This window comes from Lissotriton vulgaris, chromosome 4_1 (genome assembly GCF_964263255.1).
Source record: "Lissotriton vulgaris chromosome 4_1, aLisVul1.2, whole genome shotgun sequence".
Lineage (NCBI taxonomy): Eukaryota > Metazoa > Chordata > Amphibia > Caudata > Salamandridae > Lissotriton > Lissotriton vulgaris.
Window position 1 is genome coordinate 632,373,615 of NC_141691.1, and position 23,416 is coordinate 632,397,030.

Genomic DNA, 23,416 nt, shown 5'->3' on the forward strand with positions numbered 1-23,416 from the left:
CCCCATGGCCAGGTACGCCCTGGGGCCCTTTTAGGGCCCGCTTACCTGTATTTCCACCACCCTTTTAATGGCATGGTGCCCGCCATAAAATGGGAGGCGGAAATGTAAGTCGTAATATGCTCTGCAGTGCCTGCATTGGCACCACCAGCATATTTTGCCCCTTTTCAGACTGCCGCCACAGAGGGGCAATCCTGAATCCTAGCAGAGGCGGCAGTCTTACCGCCACAATCGCAATATGGCGGTGGGATTTGAGGGTACAGCCTAACTTTGCAACTGTCTGTTCAGCAAAAGGGTCCGTCTTTCATCTTCCATATTCTTGTCTAAGATGTTGCTTTATTTTGGAGTTTTCTTTGTATGAAGCTGTGTACAACACATCTAAAGTTATCCAGCCATCATCAGACCTGTGAAGTTGGGAATCCACTTTTTTTTTGGCCAGGATTAAAAAAAAATGTTTTGCCTTTCTTGGAACATTTATTTCGTTTTATCCCTCTATGTTGTGTGAATCCACCGTTCAGTGCCACATGTAGAATTTCAGGAAGACCATTGATATTTGCACACAAAATGCACCAGTGGCGTGAAAATTAAATGCCATATGTGGGTTACATGGTGTAATTACACAACTCTTATATTTGACCAAACTGTATGACTCCAGAAAACCGCATTACACTCTCTTGGCAAAATCCTCTGTAGTGGCACAGTGCAAGTTAAAGTGTTTTTGTATGTAGGAAACCTGCTTTTTTTATATTAACTAATTTATCTCAAAGAGAGCGTTGAAATTCTACAGGACTGGGTGCCTCATATTTAAAAGTGGGATGTACTAAAAAGTAAGGCAAAGTGTTTTACCAAAGTGAACTTTGCAAAATGCTGTCACTGTGGACGTAAAGTTTTTCAGGAGTAGTACTAGTTAGGATTAAAAACCTATGTTCTATAACTTTGCGTGGGAAAAAGCCAGAACTTTGACTCAAATCTACTTTTTTACTTAAAAATCAGTCTCCATGGCGATACATTTAATTGAAAATAGCTTTCAAATACTGTACTTTGTGCTGCCTGAGAGCAAACTGGTTTAGGACTGGTTTGCCTTGTAGTCCTGCCCTCGACACTAAACATTCCAAATTTGCTGCCCAAACTCTCCTCCAGGAGCACAATTCGAACTTCCTTTGGGTGCACATAAACTAAAGTGTCAACAATTACCAGATAGCAGATCATGGTGATATACTGGTGGCCATGAACAGTTGGCAAAACAAAGGGCAGTCTTAACAGATATTCCTAAAACCATTCATGCCCGAGCCACGGTCAGCTTTCTGCCTGTTGTCCCTGCAGTAATGGAAGAGGAAATAACGTATCCCCATATTGTAATGGCTAGAAGGGAGGGCAAGGCTTCTGCTGATGGAGACTTGTCAGAGTCGTTTTAATGATAGACCATCGGAGGGTTTGCAGTAAATGGAGAAAAGAAGTACTGAAAAAGGAGGTTGGGGTTGGCAGTTGGCAGGAATGTTTTCAGGATTAGTTATAGGGAATTCTCCTGTCACTGGCCAGCGCACAGGATAAGACTAGCACCTTACCACCAACACCCCCTCAGAACCTTCTTGGTCGTGGGAAGAAACATCTAGAAGAAAAGAAGATTCCACCTGACAGCAGACTGAAGAACTCCTGATGGCACCCAGTCCCAGAAACAACTGTCCAAGGGTCAAGTGGTTGGCACTCTGTTGTTGCTATGTCTAATCAAAAGGCAGAAGGCTTCCTGCTTTGAAGAAGCTTCTACTGACCATTTGTAATTGAACCTTATAAAGCCTAGCTGGAAAGAAACCTAGTGACTTGAAGGCGTAGACCTGTAAGAGAAACCAGGAGTGACTTCTCTAGAATTGGGTCTTTTGATTGTTGCATTAAGCAGCGGCAGAGCGGCCTATCTCCCACTGGAGCTGCGACTGAAGTTCCATAGAAGAATACCAAGAAGACTGAAAATCTTTAAGTTCCCTTGAGTGGAAGATTACTGCCCCCTGAATGCCCAGCCTTATGATGCACAACAGTAGCTAGTGACTTTTTGTTTGTAATGCAACAATAATCTCTGGTCAGTTTTTGGGCAGTGCACATAGACTGAAGGCGACTTGTACATAAGCATTTTTCCTATTCGTGCTTTACTATTTGAAAAATGCATACTACTGACTCCCCTTTTCTGATTTTGACTATTTTTGTTTCTATTTAACTCAGTACATTTTTCTTGATTATTCACAGGTATTTTGGGAATTTATCTTGTGTTGTTTTAGCATTAATGTTTCCAAGTGCCACATAACTCGATACACATTTCTCTGACACAGTGCCTGCTTCCTGTGCCACAGCTGTGTTGGTATATGCAGATGTTCTTAGTGAATGTATTTGAGTTGGTAATCAATTAATGAACAGGATTCGGATGTATTGGTTTTGCCAGTGCTTGATTTTCAGGTGCTTGGTCAGAAGGTTGACGGTCTATAGTGTGACCACTTTTGTAATTGTTGGTTATAGTATGTGTGGTATAAAAACCTGTTCCAAACAAAGCTTTGTGTATGTATGATGTGGTGCAGAGGAGTATAAGACGGGCTGGCAGTTGGTAACTCTGTGTTAAACATATGCCATCTGGTAGGCATCATTTCATATGGAAATCGTATTTTCAATTTTCTTCCGAAGTTCAAAGTAGTTGGCATGCCTTCATATTTTCATGGTAATAAGGAGACTGGGAGTAATTAGAAACACTGTTAATTTGGCATAGCATGGATTTTGGACGTAAACCTGGAGTGCAACAAAAACACATTTTGTAATCGGTCCCCCTGTGATTTTGCTCATCAGCCATTCACCATCAAAATACAGTGAAAGTCATGTACGGTAGAAAACAATGAATGAAGGATAGCAAAGTGTACAGTACTTAAACACTGCAAATCGTGTACCCTACAAACTGTAAAAAACTACTTCATATTATCCACGAATTCCAATCCAATCCAAAATTTCTTTATTTCGGCCATTTAAGACCATAAAAGATACAGTAAAAACATTTAAAACACATTAAAGCATACAATATATTATCCACGAATTATTAAGTTCTATCCTTTCAATTTACCTGAAAGGTGATGGTTCTTCCCTGTGTTTACTAGTAGATAGGATGGTCTTGGGACACTATATTTATTTCTGTTTCTCTTTTTTCTAACCCAGCTCCTGCATTAGTTTTGCAACCCCCACAATGTATTCCTTGGGAAGAAGGATCCGTTGCCAAAACAGAAGAAGACCCTAGCTTTTTAGACAGCGTCTTTTGGATGGCAGCACCTAAGTCTAGACGTACAATTGAAGTCAACCGCACCAGGCGGAGAGCGCCACAAAAACTTGTGAAATTAAAGGTAAAGTTCTTTTTTGGGGTATCTGCTTTTCTGTTGTTTCCTAAAATGCCAACTTGTGCTGCAACATTTAATGTTTGTTCAACATTCCTTCCGAAAGTGAAGCACATACAGATGTTTTTCAACATAAATGTAATTTTAAATCAGCATTGGCAATGCAGGTAAGTCTGGCTTATGAATGCACCGTCAAGCTAGAGCTAAAAATCTATGTACATTAAGGACTTCCCTCCTCCCATCTGTGCTGCTGCCAGAGACACCACCATACATTATCTAGTTATCTAATACTTAAGTAGCATTTCAGTGTCTGGTATGTGCGCATGAAAGTTCGAGCTCAGGCAGCTGGATAAATAAACAAAATGATCACAGCTGTATGGAGGTCGAGACTTTTTTTTTCCCTTATGGAAGCACACAACTCCTGCCCAATCAAAACGTACTCCTGGCTCCCAACATGCGCCAAAACCCCTCTTCTTATTTTCACACAATCGTTTGGCAACAGCTGTGCTGTCAAGACCGACCTGAAAAAATTAAACATGGTGGAAGTCCTTTTACCAAGAAGGAAAGCCAAAATGTCAAACTGAATAAGTACTAAAAGCGTGTTGAAGAAATCTAATGCAGTGTTTATAAGAGAACGAATCAAAGAAGGTGCCTGGAGGGTTTGGAGCAAAAAGAAAACTATAGACTAAAAATATGAGAGAAACCTGATGAGGGAACAGTGATCAGGTAGGAGTCAGATAATGAATAGCCTTCTAATACTAACTAAAAAATTAAAAAGTGCATGTAGGGTGGGTGCTAACAGAGATGGCCGTGCACTTGCTGTCTGGAATTCCATAAGGTGCACACAGTTTTGTTAGGATTACAAATGAAGCGGTATTTAAGAAGTCAGACAAAGAAGACAGACTTGTTTAATTTAAATCAAAGAGGGCATTGGCTGTATTTTTCTGTGAGTAGGCTTCTGAGAGGTGTTCTTAAAATTTGCATTGTGAGGATGTAAAGCGCAAAATGTTCTTGGATTCTGTGCGGTGATGAAGACCAGATTGGAAGTAAAGGATAATGGACTGAAAACAAGACATTCATGTTCAAAGTTTGGTTTAAGAAAATTAGACTCTCCATAAGTCCGAACCAGCTAAAAGTTTCTGAAGTGAAAAACAAAGTGAAAAACGACGACGATTCTATTTTTCACATAGTGGTGGTAAGAAAGCCATTGTGGCACAGAACTTTTTGTCTTGCAGGGAACCACCATAAGCAAGCATTGCTGCAGTGTCAGCTTGGGCACACTCCCAGTAATCCGCTGCAACCTTGCCACAAATCTCGGCCAACAAGTTTGTGTGTGACTGCAATCCCACGTAGGAAATCTGCTTTATATGAGAGGTGGGTATTTGAGTATGAGGTTTGGCACGCTTACAAATCTCAGCATGTAAAGAACCGATCTGTAAAATAAATTAACCAGGATGAAGGAGGGATCCCAGGGTGCTCACGGTTTGATTTTGAATATAATAGAAAATGTAAGACCGCTGAGGGAGCATTATAACAGGTGTGATAGGTACTCCTCTCAGTCATTGTGACCAAGTTTACATAGAGAAGGTGACAAACCTGGTAAATTCTTTGCTCGCTTGTTACGAAGAGAGATGAGCAGAACCCTGATCTGGGCATGGTGAAGGATATGGATTTGGATATGGACAAGATGACACAGACATATACTAACGGTGTATTCAGCAGGTATTTGAGAGGGATGATTGCCCTACAGGAGACTCTTCCTGAGGAGCGAATTGGAGAGTAGTTGATGGGCAGGATTGCCTACACTACACTGTCAAGTAGTGATGAAACAAACTAAATAAGGACTTCAACAGAAAGAACCATTGACTGGAACGCAGGGTGCAAAACGCTGGACTTAAATGGCTTCCCTCTAGGTTTTAATAGGTGCATGCCAACACTTCTGATGGAGAAATTGCTGTAGGTTTGGGAGGAGGCCCAAGAACTTCAGAAATTACATGGTCTTATTCAGGAATCGCTGATAATGATGGGACCTAAGACCAGGAAAGACCACGTTCATTTTAAAGGTTTTATGCTATTATCCGTGATTAATCCATACATCAAAATCGTCAGTAAAACAATAGGGTAGACTCCTGTGGGTGCTGCCAGATAAGTTGTACCAAGGTTAGTCTGGTTTTGTGATAGCAAGGTACATACTATCATGTTTTTGATGATTTACCCACAAAAAACATGCACTAGAACATAGTGAGGATGAATGTTTGGGATCTTCTCTTGATCTAGAGAAGGCATTTGAATATATGGGGTAGAAATTTCTTTTGAAGTTCTGATGGCCTGTAACGTTGGCCCCTGGTCCCTCGGCTGGATGTCACTGCTATACTCCGGAGTAACAGCCAGGGTCTAGACCAATGGTGTGATCTCAGGGTGCATGGGAACTGTAGGTGAGGTACTAGGCAGGGCTGTTTACTGTTGCTGGTCCTGTTTACATTGTTCTTTGAGGTAATTGCATCCATCCTTTGGAGGAAGCTATGGGATAACGCTATAAAGGTGGGCAGTACAGTGCATACCGTCTCACTCTTCGTGGTCAACTTTCCAGTATACTTGTTCTGGCACAAAATCAAGGCTGCTCCATCTGCTATAATCATTTTGTGATATGTCTTGGTTTAAGATCAGTTGATCGAAGTCTAGATTGTTTCCTTGGGTGCCCTGTCTGGAAAACAGAAGGAGAACTTCTCAACCTTGGGAATGTAAAGGAAGACTAAATCTCTGAAGTCCCTGGGGGGTACAGGTAGGGCACACTAGGTAGGAGGTCCGCTCTCCACATATGAGGCATTGATGGATGGGGTGAGGAGATATAGAACCCTTCTCTAACAAACTGATAGCAGCACTGATGAGTAGAACAATCTTGGTAAAAGTGTTGGTCCTCCAGAGATACCGGTGTATTACAGAGGACTTTGCACATAATCATCCAGGAATGGATTGCTGCTATTACTGTTAGGCGGCAGTGGTAGACCCAGCATAAAACAAAAAATATATATATACACCCACAAGAGTAAGGAAGGCCGAAGCTGCGAGATGCTTTTGACCTTATTATATAACATTTCAACTCCAGCACCTACCACAGCGAATGCTTCTCTTTTGCCCTGGAACATTTCTTGCTGGCTGGTTGTCATGCGAGGTCCTCTCTGGCATAATGATTATGAAGCCGAATGAGGCAATAACAAGAACTCTACAATGGTAAATTGATGTAACAGGTCTTGCAGAGGGTGGTGATATGAAATGTTGGTGGTGGTCCCCCAATTGAAACAGACACTAACATATGTGATTTCCCACATTTTGAAATGGTACAGCATCAAGCAGGTGGAGCACAGTGGATTTGTCTATGAGTCACTTTGTTGCAGGGATTCTGCGCTAGAACAGAACTCTGCTTGGGACCAGAGAGCATCAATATGTAGGGACTAAGTCACCATATTACCTCAGTATCTATGATTCTGAGTCTGACTAACTATAGTGCCTCACTTGCCCTACTAACTATACCAGAGCAACAAGTAAATTAGCACCCCAGAACACAACCCTCTCAACCCTCTTGGGGGTCGTGGTAACAGGACACACCCTTTCGCTCTCTCACTCGTACTTATCCACAATAATATAACCAGGAGACATGAAAGAAATTTAGAATATTTATTTAAACTATTGTGCTCTGAAATGCTGTTCCACAATTGGAAAACAAATGCATAATAAAAATACTGTTAGCATGGTTAATAATCTATGTACCGTGAAAAGCCTTTTCATTGTTTTGGACAGAGTGACCTAACCCCCCCCCCCCCCCCCCCTCCCCTGCTACTAAAGCTAAATGATTATATATAAAAGATCTCTGGGATTACTGCCACACCCGTACCTTAGCATACACCGATGGAGGTTCTACATCTCAGCAGATGCAGTGCTTTTGTCTTCAAATTCTCGTTCCATGTATGAGTTTTTAGCTCATGGGCTTGTTTGTATGACAAGACATGCATGTACACAAACAGCAGCTGTACTCTTGTGTTATGTCTAGGTGCTAGAACCTGTCCAGAAAGAATAACAAGGGACATTGTTGTCTGACCTTGTCGGTGGTGTTCAGACTAAATCCCAGGAAAATAACAGAATGGGAAAACATATGCAGGTTCCATGCGAAAGTACTACGTGGCACAAAGGCAAGCATGTTTATATAGTAACATGTGCAAAGGAAAATGAGGCCTACTACGTGCACAATTAGGCTAACATAGGGAAAACTACAATTGGCCATCCAGGAAACCTACAACACCCTCCCCTTGGTTATGATAATAGCACTTGAAAATATACAAGATCTGATAAATGTAATCAGAAAGTAAACATTCTCAAAGTTTTGTTTCAGAAATGTGAATGACTAAAAACTAAAATTGGAATTAAAAGTCAATTTGGAAAATAATCAAGTTAAAATGCTTCAGAGGAATCAATGGCGTCACTCGCCATTTCATAGGCCAAAGACTCCATGAAGGAATCTAATTCTGCACATGATGATTGGTCAACAGCCCAAGCCATGAGCTCCAAGGAACAAACCTGCTCTCTGGTCAATCTGCATGCATGTTAAAAAATCCTGTCTATTGTGATCCATGCGCTGATGCACCATCAAGGTCTGAGAATTCATCTTGATGCCAAAAAGCACTTTGTGCAGCCCCCCCTCTCCCCCCCCATCAAGATCTTTTAGGGATGTTACTGTTATTTAATACTCGTTGAACCCCATATAAATGGTTCAACCAACCATGCCTGTAACTAATACTCTAGCCGTTACAGACTGCTTTAAGTCACAATTCATTCTCTACACAACATAATTACCCTCGGGTCTATATGGAGAAGAAAAATGCACTTGCACATCCATGCCCTCCATCAAATCACGGTACGCTTTAGAAGCAAATGCCGGACCTTGGTCCTAGTGGAATGCGCAACATGCATATGTCCCGATAAAGACTTGCAAGTCTTTAATACCAGTTCAAGCGTCAGCCGAGCGCTGTGACCAAACCCAGCGGAATCTAGAGCAAGAATCGACTGCAACCAAAATATATTTAAATGCAGTATCTGAAGTCAGTGGACCACAATGATCTGGGTAAATTCAACCAAAAGGCTTGTTGGAAATAGACAGATGTGTCGGTTATGAACGAGACACAGTGGAACTTTTTGAATTGTTGACGGATGTCACAAGGTAAATCCTATTTTCTTGTTTGTTGGTATAAGCCTTGCATTCTGGTTTGTTGGTATAAGCCTAGCGTTGCTGTAAGAGCAAAATAGTGGCCACAACAGCATAAGCAGAAGCCACACCTTAGTGTGCGGCCAACATTAAATCATGTCTCCTTTGTGAATTACATAACCATCAACTCCAGGAATAGTTACTGAAGGAACATTTTGATAATTTAAATGAATGAAATATTTTGAAGTAAAGCCCTTTAGCCAAAGGGTTGCTGCTTTTAAACGCATTCACAGCAGCCAAGATATCATTATCGATACTAGTTTTAGAGCGTGTTACTGCTGCTATTTTAGCTGTGGCTACTGCTGATTTGGCTGCTTCATTAGCCAGGGAATTCCCTGCGGCACGTGTTCCCATACGTTGATGATTCAGTGTATATATAAAGTGAGTTTGTGGCAACCTATCCTTAAGATTTGCCACTTTAACCGAAAGCTGTTTGCGCTTTGTGCTAACCTTGGAATCCCTAAAATCCTTTTGACTTCAAAAATGTAAATTATATTTGAAGGACGGTACACAGTAATACGAATCACACACAGTAAGGTTGGAGAATTCTGGATCTGTACTATCAAGCACAAGTAGTAAAGTCTTCAGTTTAGCCAACAGCGAAGTACAGTCTCCAAAGGACTGTGTGCGAGTAGTTTGTAGGTGAAAAATGCCATCCGACATAGAGCCAATAACGATGGAGAGTGCCATTGCTTCTAAGAACTTATATCCGGCTAAGCAGAACCATCAGTATAAATGACAGACTGATATTGACTAAGAGGCAGGATCGAACAAGTCCAAGGATAAACCTGTTTATATTGCAAAAATTCTGTGTTTGCAAGGAAAGATCAAAGACTAAGTTTATATATACGACTGTTATGGACACATCCCATTGTATCCATCAAGGATGGAGGGCTTTGTTGTTAGGGATACTACTTTTGATGACTGCCTGTAGGACAGGCAGAGGAGAGAGATCATTAATGTGTTTGAGCTAGTGACCTTTCTTTGAGGAAAGCCATCTGTACAGCAGTCAAAACAAAATTTAAGTAGAAGCAAAATGCATTTCCGCATGGAAATATAGATGTGATTAATATATAATAGATACCGATTCACCTTCATTAAAGGTCACATATGTAAATCCAATTCCACCTGGCAAAACACGGACCACCAAGTTAGTGGTATTAACATGTGTATGCAGGCTACGTGTTTCAAGTAAATCAGACTGTAGAGTGTTTCAGTGTTTTTCGCACCCAAAAGGAAGTGGAAAAATCAGGACTTATTAAGGCATAAAAGGGTTTAATATATGTTGTGCGTAAGAAGGTATGTATGTTCTGTCGAAATGTAAGAATCCTAGCAGAGACTGACATTTTTTAAGAGTACTTGGAGGCTGCAATTGAGCACACTTTTCTAGAAAATGAGGGGCAAGACTTTTACCCTCATTAGTAAGTTCATATTCCAAGAAAAGTACACTGAGCAAAGCTATATAAGACTTTTGGCACTTAAACTTGAAACCAAGATCAGAAAATTGCAAAATTATGCGATCTACTCTTGCCAAAGGTGGTTTCATTTATCGCCTGTCAAGTAGATATCATCAACATAGGAAAGTGCATCAGGGTCGAGTTCATGAAGGATTGACACATGTATCACAGAGACTCCGGGGTTGGACATCTAGCCCATAGGAAGACGGTGCCTTTGAAAACAGCGGATGTTAAACACGGACCAGTCGCGGCTCTCTGGGGCCAAATTGTGAGTGAAAAAACGTGACTGAAAAACCATTGGAAATTCCCATGGTGGTTTTATATTTTTTCACAGACTACATCATTAATCTGGGCCATACTATAGGTATTTAGCACCACAAACATGCTAGTATGAATATTCAAATGTATATAATCTAAGACAATTTTGATAGGAATTATCAGGTTTCAGAACTAGAAAAAAGAGGATTATACATTTTAACACACCGGGCTCAATTACTCTCTGGTACTTTAGTTGGGAAAGAATTTCTTTACCAGGCGCCTTTGCATACTGTTTAATAGGATTCTGTGGTTGTACCTGAGGTGTGGACTGCATAGGAATAATATGGTAAGGAGAATCCTTATCTTAGCCAGGATGGTTACTATAAAGTTGCAGGGGCCAGTGCAAGGGCCCATTCAGAGGCTTAAGCTTGTTGAACCTCGTCAGGGACAAGGTGTGAGTATGAAGGGCGAACCGCACCCTCACCTTGGGGACATGCAAGAACAAAAGGTGGGGGCCAGTTGACCTCTGCCAAGAGAATGTCATAAGACGTAGTCAAATTGTCCCAAAATATTGCTTTAATTGTGCGTTTAACGTTGCCTTCAATTTGTATATCCAAATGATATAGTCTGTCTTGAGGGGTGACATGCTTTAATCTTTATTTCGGTTAAAAACAAACCAAAAAAGATATATACATATTTTCCGTACATATTGAATGACAAAATATAGAGAGACCTAATCTATGCCCATTTTTTCCACCGTTAATTAATGCTACTTAATTAGAAGTCAATCGAAGGTATTCGCGTGAATAAAATCATAAATACATTCATAATTCATTCAACGATTGAGAATAATAAAATCATGTATCTTACAATTTAAAAATTCGTATTTAAAACATAATTAATATAAGTGGAATTACTACCGTATCATAGGACTACTTAGTTTATACCAATTGTAAACAGTATTGACACCAATTTTTATACTCCCTCCCCTTGCTCCAACGAATACAATAAAACAGATGATCGAAATATATCCTCATAGTATTAGAGTCTAAGACCCTGTCTCCTTCGTACTATCCCCACAGAGAGTAGATATCTATTTACACTAAAAACAATGGATTGTGTAGTTTCACTTCTTAGAACTCTCTCGGCTCCACTGAGATATCTAAATCCCAGGAGCCGGCAGATAGGTTTTATCCATTTGTTCCTTTGGTGTGTGTATGCAGAGCAAAGGAACAAAACATGCGCCTTGTCTTCCCTTGTGCTGAGCGTACACAAGTATCCACGTTTTCAATTGTAAAATATATCAGTTGCTTTAGTTACCAGAAATTGGAGGAGATTCAGGCATAATATGGTGACTTCTGCCGCACTGTCAAGGAGAGTCACGCCCAGCTCCTGTTAAGGAGTAGGGATTTCACCATCTGTGGCATATTTAGCAGTGAATACTGCAATTTTATTTTTTTGAAAAGGGAGTTTATATGGAGCAGGTCTATCCTCCTTTTTGATCTTCATGTCAGACGAGTGTTGTGTCCCGTTTCAGTGTTACTTACTCTTCTTGTTTACGATCAGATCACCAGTCCAGTGGGTTAGCATAGGAATAAGTCTGTGCTTGTCTTGTGGTCCAGTAGGAGGCAACACAGCTTCAAGTTGTTCAATTGTTTAGGCGATCCAAAATGTTATTTCTTCACGATTCGTGGGTCTTTTGTCCATAACTGAACGAACAATTACAGGACTAAACACAGGCCCTACCAGTTGTTGGTCGTGTCCTTGTATGCCAGGGCTAGCTGGACCAGCTAGCAAAGCACGGAAAATAATCGCCAATGGAGGCCAGGCGGTCCCTTCAGTACTAAAGGGACTCATTCTAACAGTCCCAAGGACTTGGGGGAGGGTGCCATTAAACCACATCTGGTGTCTCCGGATGGTAAGACTAGTTTCAAGACTCTCATTTGGACGATATACATAAGGTGCCTACAGCATAGTGTATTCATGAAAAGTATTGTCATTAGTTTCCACAGCTGAAAATGTGACCCAGGACTAAAAATCCTCAGATGTATGCTGGGTCTGCTTCTACAACAAAATCACAGGAGCACCCACATTAGGGATTCCATGTTGTAAAAAGTGCGGAGTAGCTGCCGTATGGCATTTAACTGGAATAACAATGGGCTGTGCAAAAACTAATTATGGAGAGATTCAAAGTGTAGCACAAAAAGGGGCTAAAACCTTTTAATATGCAAGCTTAAGAAAATGGAATTAGGTGCTCCCTAATAACTCTAGAGGAGAAATCCAGAGCACCACGGACTTCTCCGATAAAACGTGCCAGGGTATTGTGCACAAGCACTACTCAGGGTTCCCGCAAGTCAGTACCAGACCAAACGTTGGCGGCACCATGTTGCAGGAATTCTGCTCTAGAACAGAACTATGCTTGGAACCATAGAAGATCAGTATGTAGGGACTGAGTCACCATACCACTTTGGTATCTATGAGTCTGAGTCCGACTAGCTATAGTGCCTCACTTGCCCTCCTAACCATAACAGAGAAAAAAGTGAATTGTCACCCCAGAGCACAACACTCTCGACCCTCTCAGGGATCACAGTAACAGGACTTACCCTTTCGCTCTTTCACTCGTACTTGTCCACAGTAAGATAACCAGAAGGCACGAAGGAAGTCTTGAATATTTATTTAAACTATTGTGCTCTGAAATGCAGGGTACGTGACACAACTGGAAAACAAATGCATAATAAAAATACTGTTAGCATGGTTAATAATCCATGAAAAGCCCTGTCATTTAATAGGACAGAGTGACCTAAACCCCCTCACCAGCTACTAAAGCTAAATGATTCAAAGATCTCTGGGATTATTGGTAAGTCCCGTACCTTAGCATACACACCTTAGCATACATACCTTCTACATCTCAGCAGACGTAGTGCTCTTGTCTCAGAATTTGCATTCCATGTGTGTATTTTAGGCTGATGGGCGTGTCTATATGGGAAGACATATATGCACATAAATAAAAGCTGCGTTCTTGTACTATGTCTAGGTGCTAGTGCCTGGCCAGAAAGAATAACCAGGTACATTGTTGTTTGACTTTGTCGGTGGTGTTCAGACTAAATCCCATGAAAGAACAGAATGCAGTTCTGTGTTAAAGTACAATGTGCCACAAAGGCAACCATGTTTTGTAAAGTAACGTGTGCAAAGAAAAATGAGGTCTACACTGGCACAGTTAGACTAACATAGGGAAAACTTCAGTGGGACATGCAAGAAACACGACGCCCAACCCTGGGTCAGGATAATAGCACTTGGAAAGATAACTAAATATGATTAATGTAATCTGAAAGTAAACCTACTCAAAGTTTTATTCCAGAAATGTAAATGACTAAAAAGTTAAATTCGAGGTAAAAGTCAATTTGGAAAAATAATCAAATTAAAGTGCCTTGGTGGAATCCATAGTGCAATTCGCCATTTGATAGGCCAAACAATCCATGAAGGAATCTGATTCTGCACATAATTATTGGTCAACAGCCCAGTTGATGAGCTCTAAGGAACAAACATGCTCTCTGATCTCACCCAATGCTGAGACAGTTAGTGTTTTGATCCATGCGCTGATGCAACAAGGTGTTGTGATACCATCGGCTGACAAATGGTTATCACAACCATTAACGTAGTGCTCATGATGTCGTGTACTTTTTTTGCTCATAGCTGGTCTCTATAAGGCACTATTTTTTAATGTTCTAAAACTCCATAAAAACTATTTAAAAAAAGAAAAAAAAAATCTCCTTGAATCACGGGCAAATAATAGATCTCTCTGGAAAAAATGGATTGAGCTTCAGTGATGTCAAACAGGTTCTCGGCAGATAGTTAACTTGCTTATAGGCTGTGTCCCATGCTGTTTAGTTTGCTCCACCTCCGTAATCTTGCTTTGGGACCAATACAACCTCGATTATCCCACTTGCACCATGCCTAACATTGTTGCCACCACATCAGTTTGTGCTTTGTGCACATGTTGTAAAAAATTGACTTGTGTTTTTGTCAAAATTGTCCTGTGCTTCAGCAAATGTGAAGCCCTGTGTCTTAGATTGAGATCTTCAAGAGTGACTCATCCTTGCTCCTTTCACTTTACTATTGAGATGTCCTACTCAATCTCCATGAATGGCCTGTGTACCACAATGGTGTGCCCGTCGCGAAAGTGGCCCTTTTCATTACTACTTCGACCGCTCTTTCCAGTACCTTACTTAACGGTGTTGTAAACTATTGATAAACATTTGGAATGTTCCACCCTGTCATGAGATGATCCGGTACTAAATTCTTACAATATGTACTCCACAGCAGGCTCTCCTCCCAGTTATTCTCTCATCTAGCCACCAAACTGAATGCCGTAGCTGAGATGCCATGCACTACAGCTCATTGTCTGGCAGACCCAGTTCTCGACTTTCCCATGGCACTTTCAGTGTGTCATGGCGGAAAGAACATTTTGTTTGAGGAAACCCTTCCCATCACTGATCGAGGATGTTTCAAAATTTAACTGAAAACTTAAGTCCTTTAAGTACCACCCTTGTTAAGTGTATGCTAAGGTTCTTTGTCATGCAGCACCTGAAAGGCCCATCAGCAGAAAAACATACATCATCCTCTTGGTTGCTATTGTTATTTAAAGCTCTTAACCCAGCCAATGGAAACAGTCTACATTTGTCCCAGTTAGTACATACGCCTGATGTCTCTTCCAAACAGTGAATTCCATCAGAAGTAATGGCACTGATCTCTCAGAGTTCCTCAAATAAAGGCTATCATCCACATAAATGGATGTAATGTGAGTCATATTTTCCACATTTATGCCCCATTTCCACAGACTACGTCTTAAATGACATATCCACAGCTCTATTGCTGTATTAAATAGTAAGGGTGAAAGCGGACACCCTTGTCTTGTTTTTGTTTTTAGAGCCCAGTTGTTACATATCTCATATCCTGGCTTTACTCTGGCAGTCAGCTTTGAGTGCATCAGCTTGACATACTTTAGGTATGCTGCACCAAATCACATGCAGTAAAGCATCCTCCAAATAAATTAGTCTACTTTAGTATCCGACACCCTTGCCATATCTAACACCACCAAAGCACATTTTTGTTTTCCAGATGACATGCTCTGCATAGCTTGTGTGTGTGGTGCCTCAAATTTTGCATAGTGCTGTTGATGTGCTGTGAACCCACACTGGTCACTACCGACCAAATCTTTAACTACCACCTATTAGACAATCCCATAGGGCCTCGCTTGTAAATTTCCGAACTGTGTTAAATGTTTATAATGGAGAGTGAGTGGTAATATCCAACATCTGTTGGATTCCTGATTGCTTTTAGAATTAATGTTAACAGTGCCTTTCTTATAGTGAGCTTCCCATTAAATCCCTCCTGATACACCAAGTATTGTAATCTGTCACAGAAAGTTTCTGCAGTTGACCGATAAAACAGACCGTAAGCCAAGACTCCCTGTGAGTTTCTATCTTGACATCTCCTTGATTGCAGCGAGGAAATCCTCCTTGATCAGTGGTGCAACAAGCATGCTGCTCTGCTCATCCATAAATATTGGCAGGGCAGTTGCATGAAAGTAATTTTAAATTTGATGCTATTGTATTTGTACACCTCAGTAAGAATGACATGCCTTGCTAATGGCCACTTGAGTAACAATTTCCTCTGAATTCTCTTGCACATATAGTACTTGTGCCAGTGGTCTCTCCCTTTTCAGTTACCAGACTAGAAGCTGCCCTTGCTTGTCTCCTGTGTAGGTGCTGTGTGTATGAGGTGTCAGTGAACCTTTCCAATGTGGTCCATGTATAACCACGTTGTCTCCAAAGCACCACCATCTCCATTTTTCGGTTGGTTTTTCTGGTTTCTGGTTTGCTCGAGCAGACATTTAGTGCCACACATCTTACCCTGACAGTCTCCACTTATGCAGCACATTAAATACTTCCCTTTCATTTGCCGTACTCGCGTCTTCCCCTGCCCCTCCAAGTTATATTCAAAATATTACTCTATGCAGATTAGTAGTTTCCCATATTCTACCTGAAGAGGGGTGTGATCAGACCATAACGTGAACAGGTACACCACACTGCTGTATTTGAATCGATTTTGTTTGCTTGTAGACTACTCTAGTTTGCTGAGGTATTGTGTCAACGTGTGGTAGGAATATACTCTTGCATTAGTTTCACACAGTCTCCAGATATATACTAAACCCACTTCAACCATAACCATTATCGAGCTGTCCTTAATCACTGATTTGGGAATCTACCTAATTACCTATTGAGAACACAATTTGCGTTTCCTACACCATATTTTTGTTAGCAATATAGACCAATGTTACATCTAATAGTGCTGGAAAGAACTGCTTGCCATCAAGGTGTACTGTGTATATATTCAGGAGGAGATATCCTACTCATATAACATATTATATATATTAGTCGGCACCTCACCTGAAGATCCGCTGTAGCTTATTTCTTTTGAAACATAACCCCAGAGTCACATAAGTCAGCCCTCCTAGTGTATAAATAGAAATTGCTGCTGCGTACAAATGCCCTCACCATTTGCATGTAGCTTTTCAGCATCCTCTAGGGCTAGATAGATATCCTACAGCATGGCGACTGCAGTCCCACATCTTTTCAAATAAGAACTTACCCTGCCCTCTTAAGCTACTAGTTGATGCCTTTACCGTTCCACATTACTCATTTTATCAGTCCGCCCATTCCCTGCTAGTTCATTCCAATTCACTGCTGCCCTCTTATTCAGTACAACAGCAGTTTTTGTCTTGAGCGACAAATGTACCACGCCCCATCACCCCCACATCCTGTCAGGCCCATCAGTCCTTTTTAAGCCTGCGTCTATCCTGATTTCTTGCACTGGAACAGTTATTTGAACAAGTTTATTCCTTTCCACCCATGTGTAGCTACCTGTGAACTATAAACCTAAATCCAAAATCCTCCTGGGGAAAAAAACTGGAATTCACTCTTCACAACCACATTCCTCCTGTTCCTCAATAAGAAACCCTTTATGGCATAATAAGGCCTTAAAAATCATAAATATTTTAGCAGACCTGCAGGTCTAGTGACTTACAATCTATGTGACCTAACTGTAAAGCGCTCAACCAATAAATTGGTCTCAAATTGTGTAATCTTAGGAAAATATTTTATTTCACAAAGTCACAATTTTCCTATTGTAATATATGAGAGCACCTTCAAATATGTGGGTTCAGCATTTCTGCTGTACCCAAAAACTATTTTGTTTTAATAGATTAAATGTTTGCTCCATGAATAATTCCATATATAATAAGAATCTTGCCCTCGTTTAGGGTATACATGGCCCCTGACTTGCTTCTTAGTTTACTAATAGCATTGTGTTGTGAACATACAAGGCCCATATGAAGTCGTAGAGTACTTTACATGAGTAGGTTTATTAAGTCAAAAATGCACGATATTCAGATGGTAAATATTAGAAATTCAGCTCCAACAGGAGCAGCCTCCTTGCTGCTCAGCCCACACACTCCAACTCACACATTATCAACCACACCAGGCACTCCAGCATTCCATTACCTCATTAAGCACTCCATCATTCCACAACACCTCATCCATACTGGCTGAGCAGCAGGGAACAGGTAACTAAGGTAAAGGATGCATAATGAGAATTCAAGCCACAACACATCTTTTTCCCTTAGGGAACACAATTAATAATATAATTACAACAAAAGGAAAAAAACATACAGGTCCTATGACATTAGATACATTACAATTACAACAAGGTAGCAGAATGCAGGACTAGAAGAATGAAGAGGAAGTTCTACAAGATTACAATTGCATCAATGTAGTAGAATACAGGACTAAAAGAATAAAGAGGCAGTTTTACAAGATTACAAATACATCAATGTAGTACCTTGTGACGAAATACCCTCACTCACCACTGTCTGCACACAACAGAGGGTACCAAGTACACACCATCCAGGGCATATGACCCTTCAACACAGGAGGACTAGGGTACACAATCCTGCAACACAGCACTAGGATGCATGGCCCTTCACCGCAGCACTAGGGTACATGACCCTACAACACAGTACTAGGGCACACGACCCTTCAGCTCGGTACTAGGGTACACGACCTTTCAACACACACACAAAATATTTAAGCACACGAGACAGGCAGAGCATAAAACGACAAACAACCCCTTGCCAGAGTACAAGACTATATAATCATTCAGAAAAACACATGCCAAACACCATGACAAGACACAGGTTAAAACTCAAGATACCCTAGTGGCTGCTTTGAAGGGTCGTGTACCCTACTCCCATGTTGTAGGGTCGTGTCCCACCCTCGCACCATTGTTGTAAACAAACAAGGTCCATATGTAGTCGTGGAGTAGGTTACATGAGGAGGTTTATTAAGTCTTAGTTACAAGATACTATAGAAAAAAAATTATCCCTTCAAGAGTGTGCCCGCCTTCTTGAAAGCTAATGTAGGACCTATGGTATACCGCGTGATGGCACACCCACTAATAGGAGTGGAAAGGGAAAGGTGACCCTTTTCTTTATATAACCCTCACCCACTCTAGTAGTGGCATGCTTCATCATCACCCAGACTCCTAATGGTCGGGTATGAATTTCCAGTATAATATCCATTGGAGATGGTTTTGTTCCAGCTTCTCCCTGAGCGTTAATTTCCAGTCTTTGGGCTGTCCCAGTTCCTACTTGTATCATGGTATAATAGCCAATATTATTGCTTCAGGTATTGCTTTGTGTAGGCCCGCCTTTTGTGTGCTCAGGGAGCACTGTCCTACTGCTTATCAGCCCACTGTTCTCGTTCAACACCTCACTTGTGTGACAACTCACGCAACCTTTAGCATATTTGAGCTCATGAGACCTTAACTCAGTACTTGTAACACTGGTCGAAGAAACTGCCTACTCGGTGGAGTGTAAAGAGTGCAAAATAGAATAAAGTGCTTAATCCATTGGTGTGCAGAACCTTCACAAGGGCAAGGAGGAAGTGATGAAAACCAGGTGCCTTGAACTGGGAATGATGCCAAAAAATGTGTAGATTGGAGGCGGAACCTGATCTGCAAAAATGTTTGCCTCCCATTTAAAATTATTTGTAAATATAGTGCAGGCTATGCAAAGGACTGTTGAGGATACTCTCCCGACTCAAAACTACTATTCGCCATACGGGCCAAGTTTATATGTTTGTAGAAAAGGCCTTTGACTCTACCAGATGAAATACTGCAAGCACTGCCTGGGTTAGAAAAGTATTCTGGTATACCCAGCTTAGTAAAATTGAGTTTAACAAACTTGAGCCATGCAATGTCCAAAACGTTATCCAGAGTCAATCAGTAAGTACTGTTTTACAAAAATGAGCCTTGGTGTTTTTCCATGTCATCCAACTTGGACACAGCAAAGTACTGGGAGTGGGACCTTTAAAAGTTATGTGTCTTCACAGTGGCGGTATGGAGAGACATGCGATGGGCTGCGATTTCTTCCTGTAAGGTTTTCTTTCACTCCATGCCGTGTGCTTGGTCTAGTTGAGTATCCTCTTTCAGAGTTTTCTTCAGTCTTTCGACATAACACCATTACTTTTGGGGTTGTAAATAGAGCTTTTCTTATGTATTCAACCATAATTTCTCAAGAACTCAAATCAACCGGAACTGAATTGTGGGCCATTATCAGTTAAAATATAATTGTTCTCTCTTAAAGATTACTTTTAGTAACTTAATGATGCCAGATTATGAAACATCCAATACACAAGCAACTTCAACCCATCTACAATGTGGACCAAGAAGTACAATTGGAAATTGAGTATAGTGCATATCCATGGCAACCTCATCCCACGGATGTTTTGGAAGTCGTCTACAAACTAAGGGCACATGTCTATGGACTCGCACCTTATCCCTCGTGTTGCATTCCGTACAATGTCATACACAGCGTTCAACCTCCGAGGCAACACCAGGCCACCAGAAACTGGAACACAGTTTTCACAATAACCATGGGTACCTCATGAGCTACGGAAGTCGACCTATCCCTGAGTCTTACAGGGGCAGAAGCCAGGTACCTCTCAACAGAAAGCCATTGTCATCTCCAAATTCAGTTACAGAGTAAATTATCTCCGAGCCTTTAAGACAGCGTGTTGCATAGGCTATAAGCTCTTCACCCCCATTTCTCTTTTGAAGTAATACAGCTCTAACAACCTTTGGGCTAGAGTCTGTGGCCAAATTATTTCAACCCCAGACACAAATGCCTGCAAACTGGGTCCATGCTGTAAATCACCTTTCAACTCCAGACATTACTTCTTACATCCTCATTTCCACTGAAACTCCACTTTTCTTTTCAGTAGTGATCTTAAACAGTTTTATCAGCATGGGTTTTGACATATTTGGTGTTGTATATAGTCATACCTAGGAATGAAGCACATTCCTCCTTGTTACATGGCGCTTTCAGATTCACAATTGTATAAACTAAATGTTTCTTCCGTATAATGCTTGTACCAGATGTTTGATGTCCTGGATGATTCAATTCATGAACACCAAATCTGCACTTGTTTTCATTAATCGTCATCCTTTCAGAAACAGGGTGTATCCTTTCATCGTGTTCAGCTTGATTACTCTGTTGATGCATGGTTGCAATCTTGGGAACAACAAACACCCAACAAACCATATAGGACCTTCAAATTACTCTTGAAAAAACTAAAGTAGAAAAAACAAGCCCAGACAATATTCTCCTAAATTTATATGCCCCTATTTGGCGTTATGAAAGCAGTTACCTCTTAAAAGGCATGATCAAGTTCTATCTGATAGGTAAGCAGAAGTTTGGTCAAGAGTAAAGTCATTTGCCTCTGCAAGTGTTATAACCAATTCCTCAATGTTAGGCAATGGAAATCTGTCAATAGTTACTTCACAATTGAGTGCTTTAAAATCGAGGCATAAACGTATCTTTGCACTTGCCTTTCTGGCTTCTGTCATGGAAGCAATCCACTCCATGACCTCCAAATCAATTACCTTTTGTAAGTTGACTTTTACATACCCTTGCATACTCAAAGGGACACGTCTCACTTTTACTGCAACAGGAATTGCATCCTTTTTAAGCCTGATGTGATGCTATAACCCTTCAAACACCCCAGTTCATGTAATTTTGTTTTGCATTTCTGCATAAAATCTGCCGCCTCTTGTTGCATCTCATGCATCCGTACTTGATGGTTCATATTATGATCTAGATTGACAGCTAGTAGCTTTTGATGTGGCCACCCAAACAAATTATCACCTTTGATGTAGAATTATACTTTTCGTACAATGCACGGATTGCCTGTCTCCAACTTGGCATCAAAATAATTTGACATCTTGATGGAAGGTTCCTCATAGTCTTTTGGTTTAACATCTAACTTGCACAATGATTCTCTTCTTGCAAAGTTTTTTGCGAAAACATCTCTAGAAATTATGGTTAAATGCAAACAAGAGCCCCATCTCAGAAGTACATCTGAGGAGTTTATCTTTACAATCTCAGAAGGATGTTCATGGTTAGAATTTTATTTTTTTGTACCTCTTTACCTTTGTTTATTGAGAATTTGATTTTACAGCATTTCCCAAAATGACCTTTCGTTCCACACACATTACAAATAACATGTATTGCTGGAAAGTAACTTGTATTAGCTTTGTGCTTGTCTGCCACATCTAAACATTCTCTTTTAAATTTCGCCTTTTCATCCTCATCCAATTTTCTTTTTTACCAAACACTTTCTTCAACCTTCTCTTGGGCAATAGTTTGAGTGTTGCTCAACTCTGTCACACAACTAACCATGTGCTCAGCCCTCCTAGCTATAAAGAGGACTGCTCAAATTTAACTTTGAGCCATAGTTCTTCTCTAATTTTTTGGCCAACAGATCAAATTGGTCCTGTATCCTTTCGTCCGTTCCACCAAACTTACACATGAAAGCAAGTTTCCTGAGACTTCTACTGATTCAGCCTTCCCTTGCTAACCTAAGATCAAAGTGATACCTCTCCATAATCATTGGTAATGGCAATCCAACTTCAACATGCATATTTTGTATTCATTCAAATGTCTTTTCACTTCTGTACTCAGTTCAGACAAAGTTTCTAGCACCTCTTGAACTTCTCCTTCCAGACAGTGTAATAAAAAAACAGTACTTGCACTCTGTACTGAGGTTTATGCGACAGACCCTTGCATAGTTAACAAATATAATCTTCCAGCTCTTCCACTTTACAGATGGATTACCTGGACTAGTCAAGACAAACTAAGGAGTTACATTCTGAGGTTTAAAAAAAAATGTATTTGTTATTTATTAATTTTTACATATTTAAAAACAAATAGGAAATTAGTCCGACACATCACCCCCAACAACTACACTACATTGTGATGCTAATAAGTCATAGGCATGCCAATCACCATAGTACAGGCATGAGCAGTTTGCCCACTTGGTCAGAAAGGAGTGCTTGTCAAGGGAGTGTGAGATTTGAGCAAATCTGGATGATGCTGAAATTTCACAAAAGGTTTGGTATGCTAGTCACTCAGCATTAATGTCACTAAATGCAAATATGTTTATATTTAGTTTTTTGCTCCTCTGAATAGCAAATTACTTCCCACTCCCAACTCCCTGCTCCTCCACATTCAGCCTCCTCGTCTCCCTTTCTCAAAAACTGGTGATCTCATACATGACTGTACTGCCCTGTAACTTCACATCTTGCAAGCTGGTCAATCGGCAAATGATCCTCGCGGTGAGTGCAAACTTCATCAAAACGCCATTGGAATGTCTGGTTCCACTCCACTCCACGTCCTTATCCTGTCCTCGCAGTCATTGTAACAAGATGGCAAATTCCAACGGCATGTCAAGAATAGCGCTCTTCACACCCCAAACAGCTTCCAGTCAGAATTACCCGACACCACTTAAATTCAACATTCCACTTCAGCATTCTAATCTAGCAAGTCCTATGCACAGAACTCTAGGCATTCAAGGTTCTATGCTTATCGCAGTACTGGATAGGATACCACAGTTGCCACAGTGCAGGGGCAACACTGTTACTCCATCTTCCATCTGTTCCCAGCATTGTGCTGAATTTCTGTGCATAGTGCTCAG

At 40.8% G+C, this 23,416-nt stretch overlaps 1 protein-coding gene across 1 annotated transcript in view; it reads left to right on the forward strand.

Moving 5' to 3' along the window:
• Positions 1 to 23,416, forward strand: part of MRPL32 (mitochondrial ribosomal protein L32) — a 122,925-nt gene that overhangs the window by 75,578 nt on the left and 23,931 nt on the right. Inside the window, exon 2 of the mRNA XM_086964873.1 lies at positions 3,181 to 3,362. Coding sequence (XP_086820999.1) covers positions 3,181 to 3,362 — 182 coding nt within the window. The remainder of the gene's footprint in view (positions 1 to 3,180; positions 3,363 to 23,416) is intronic.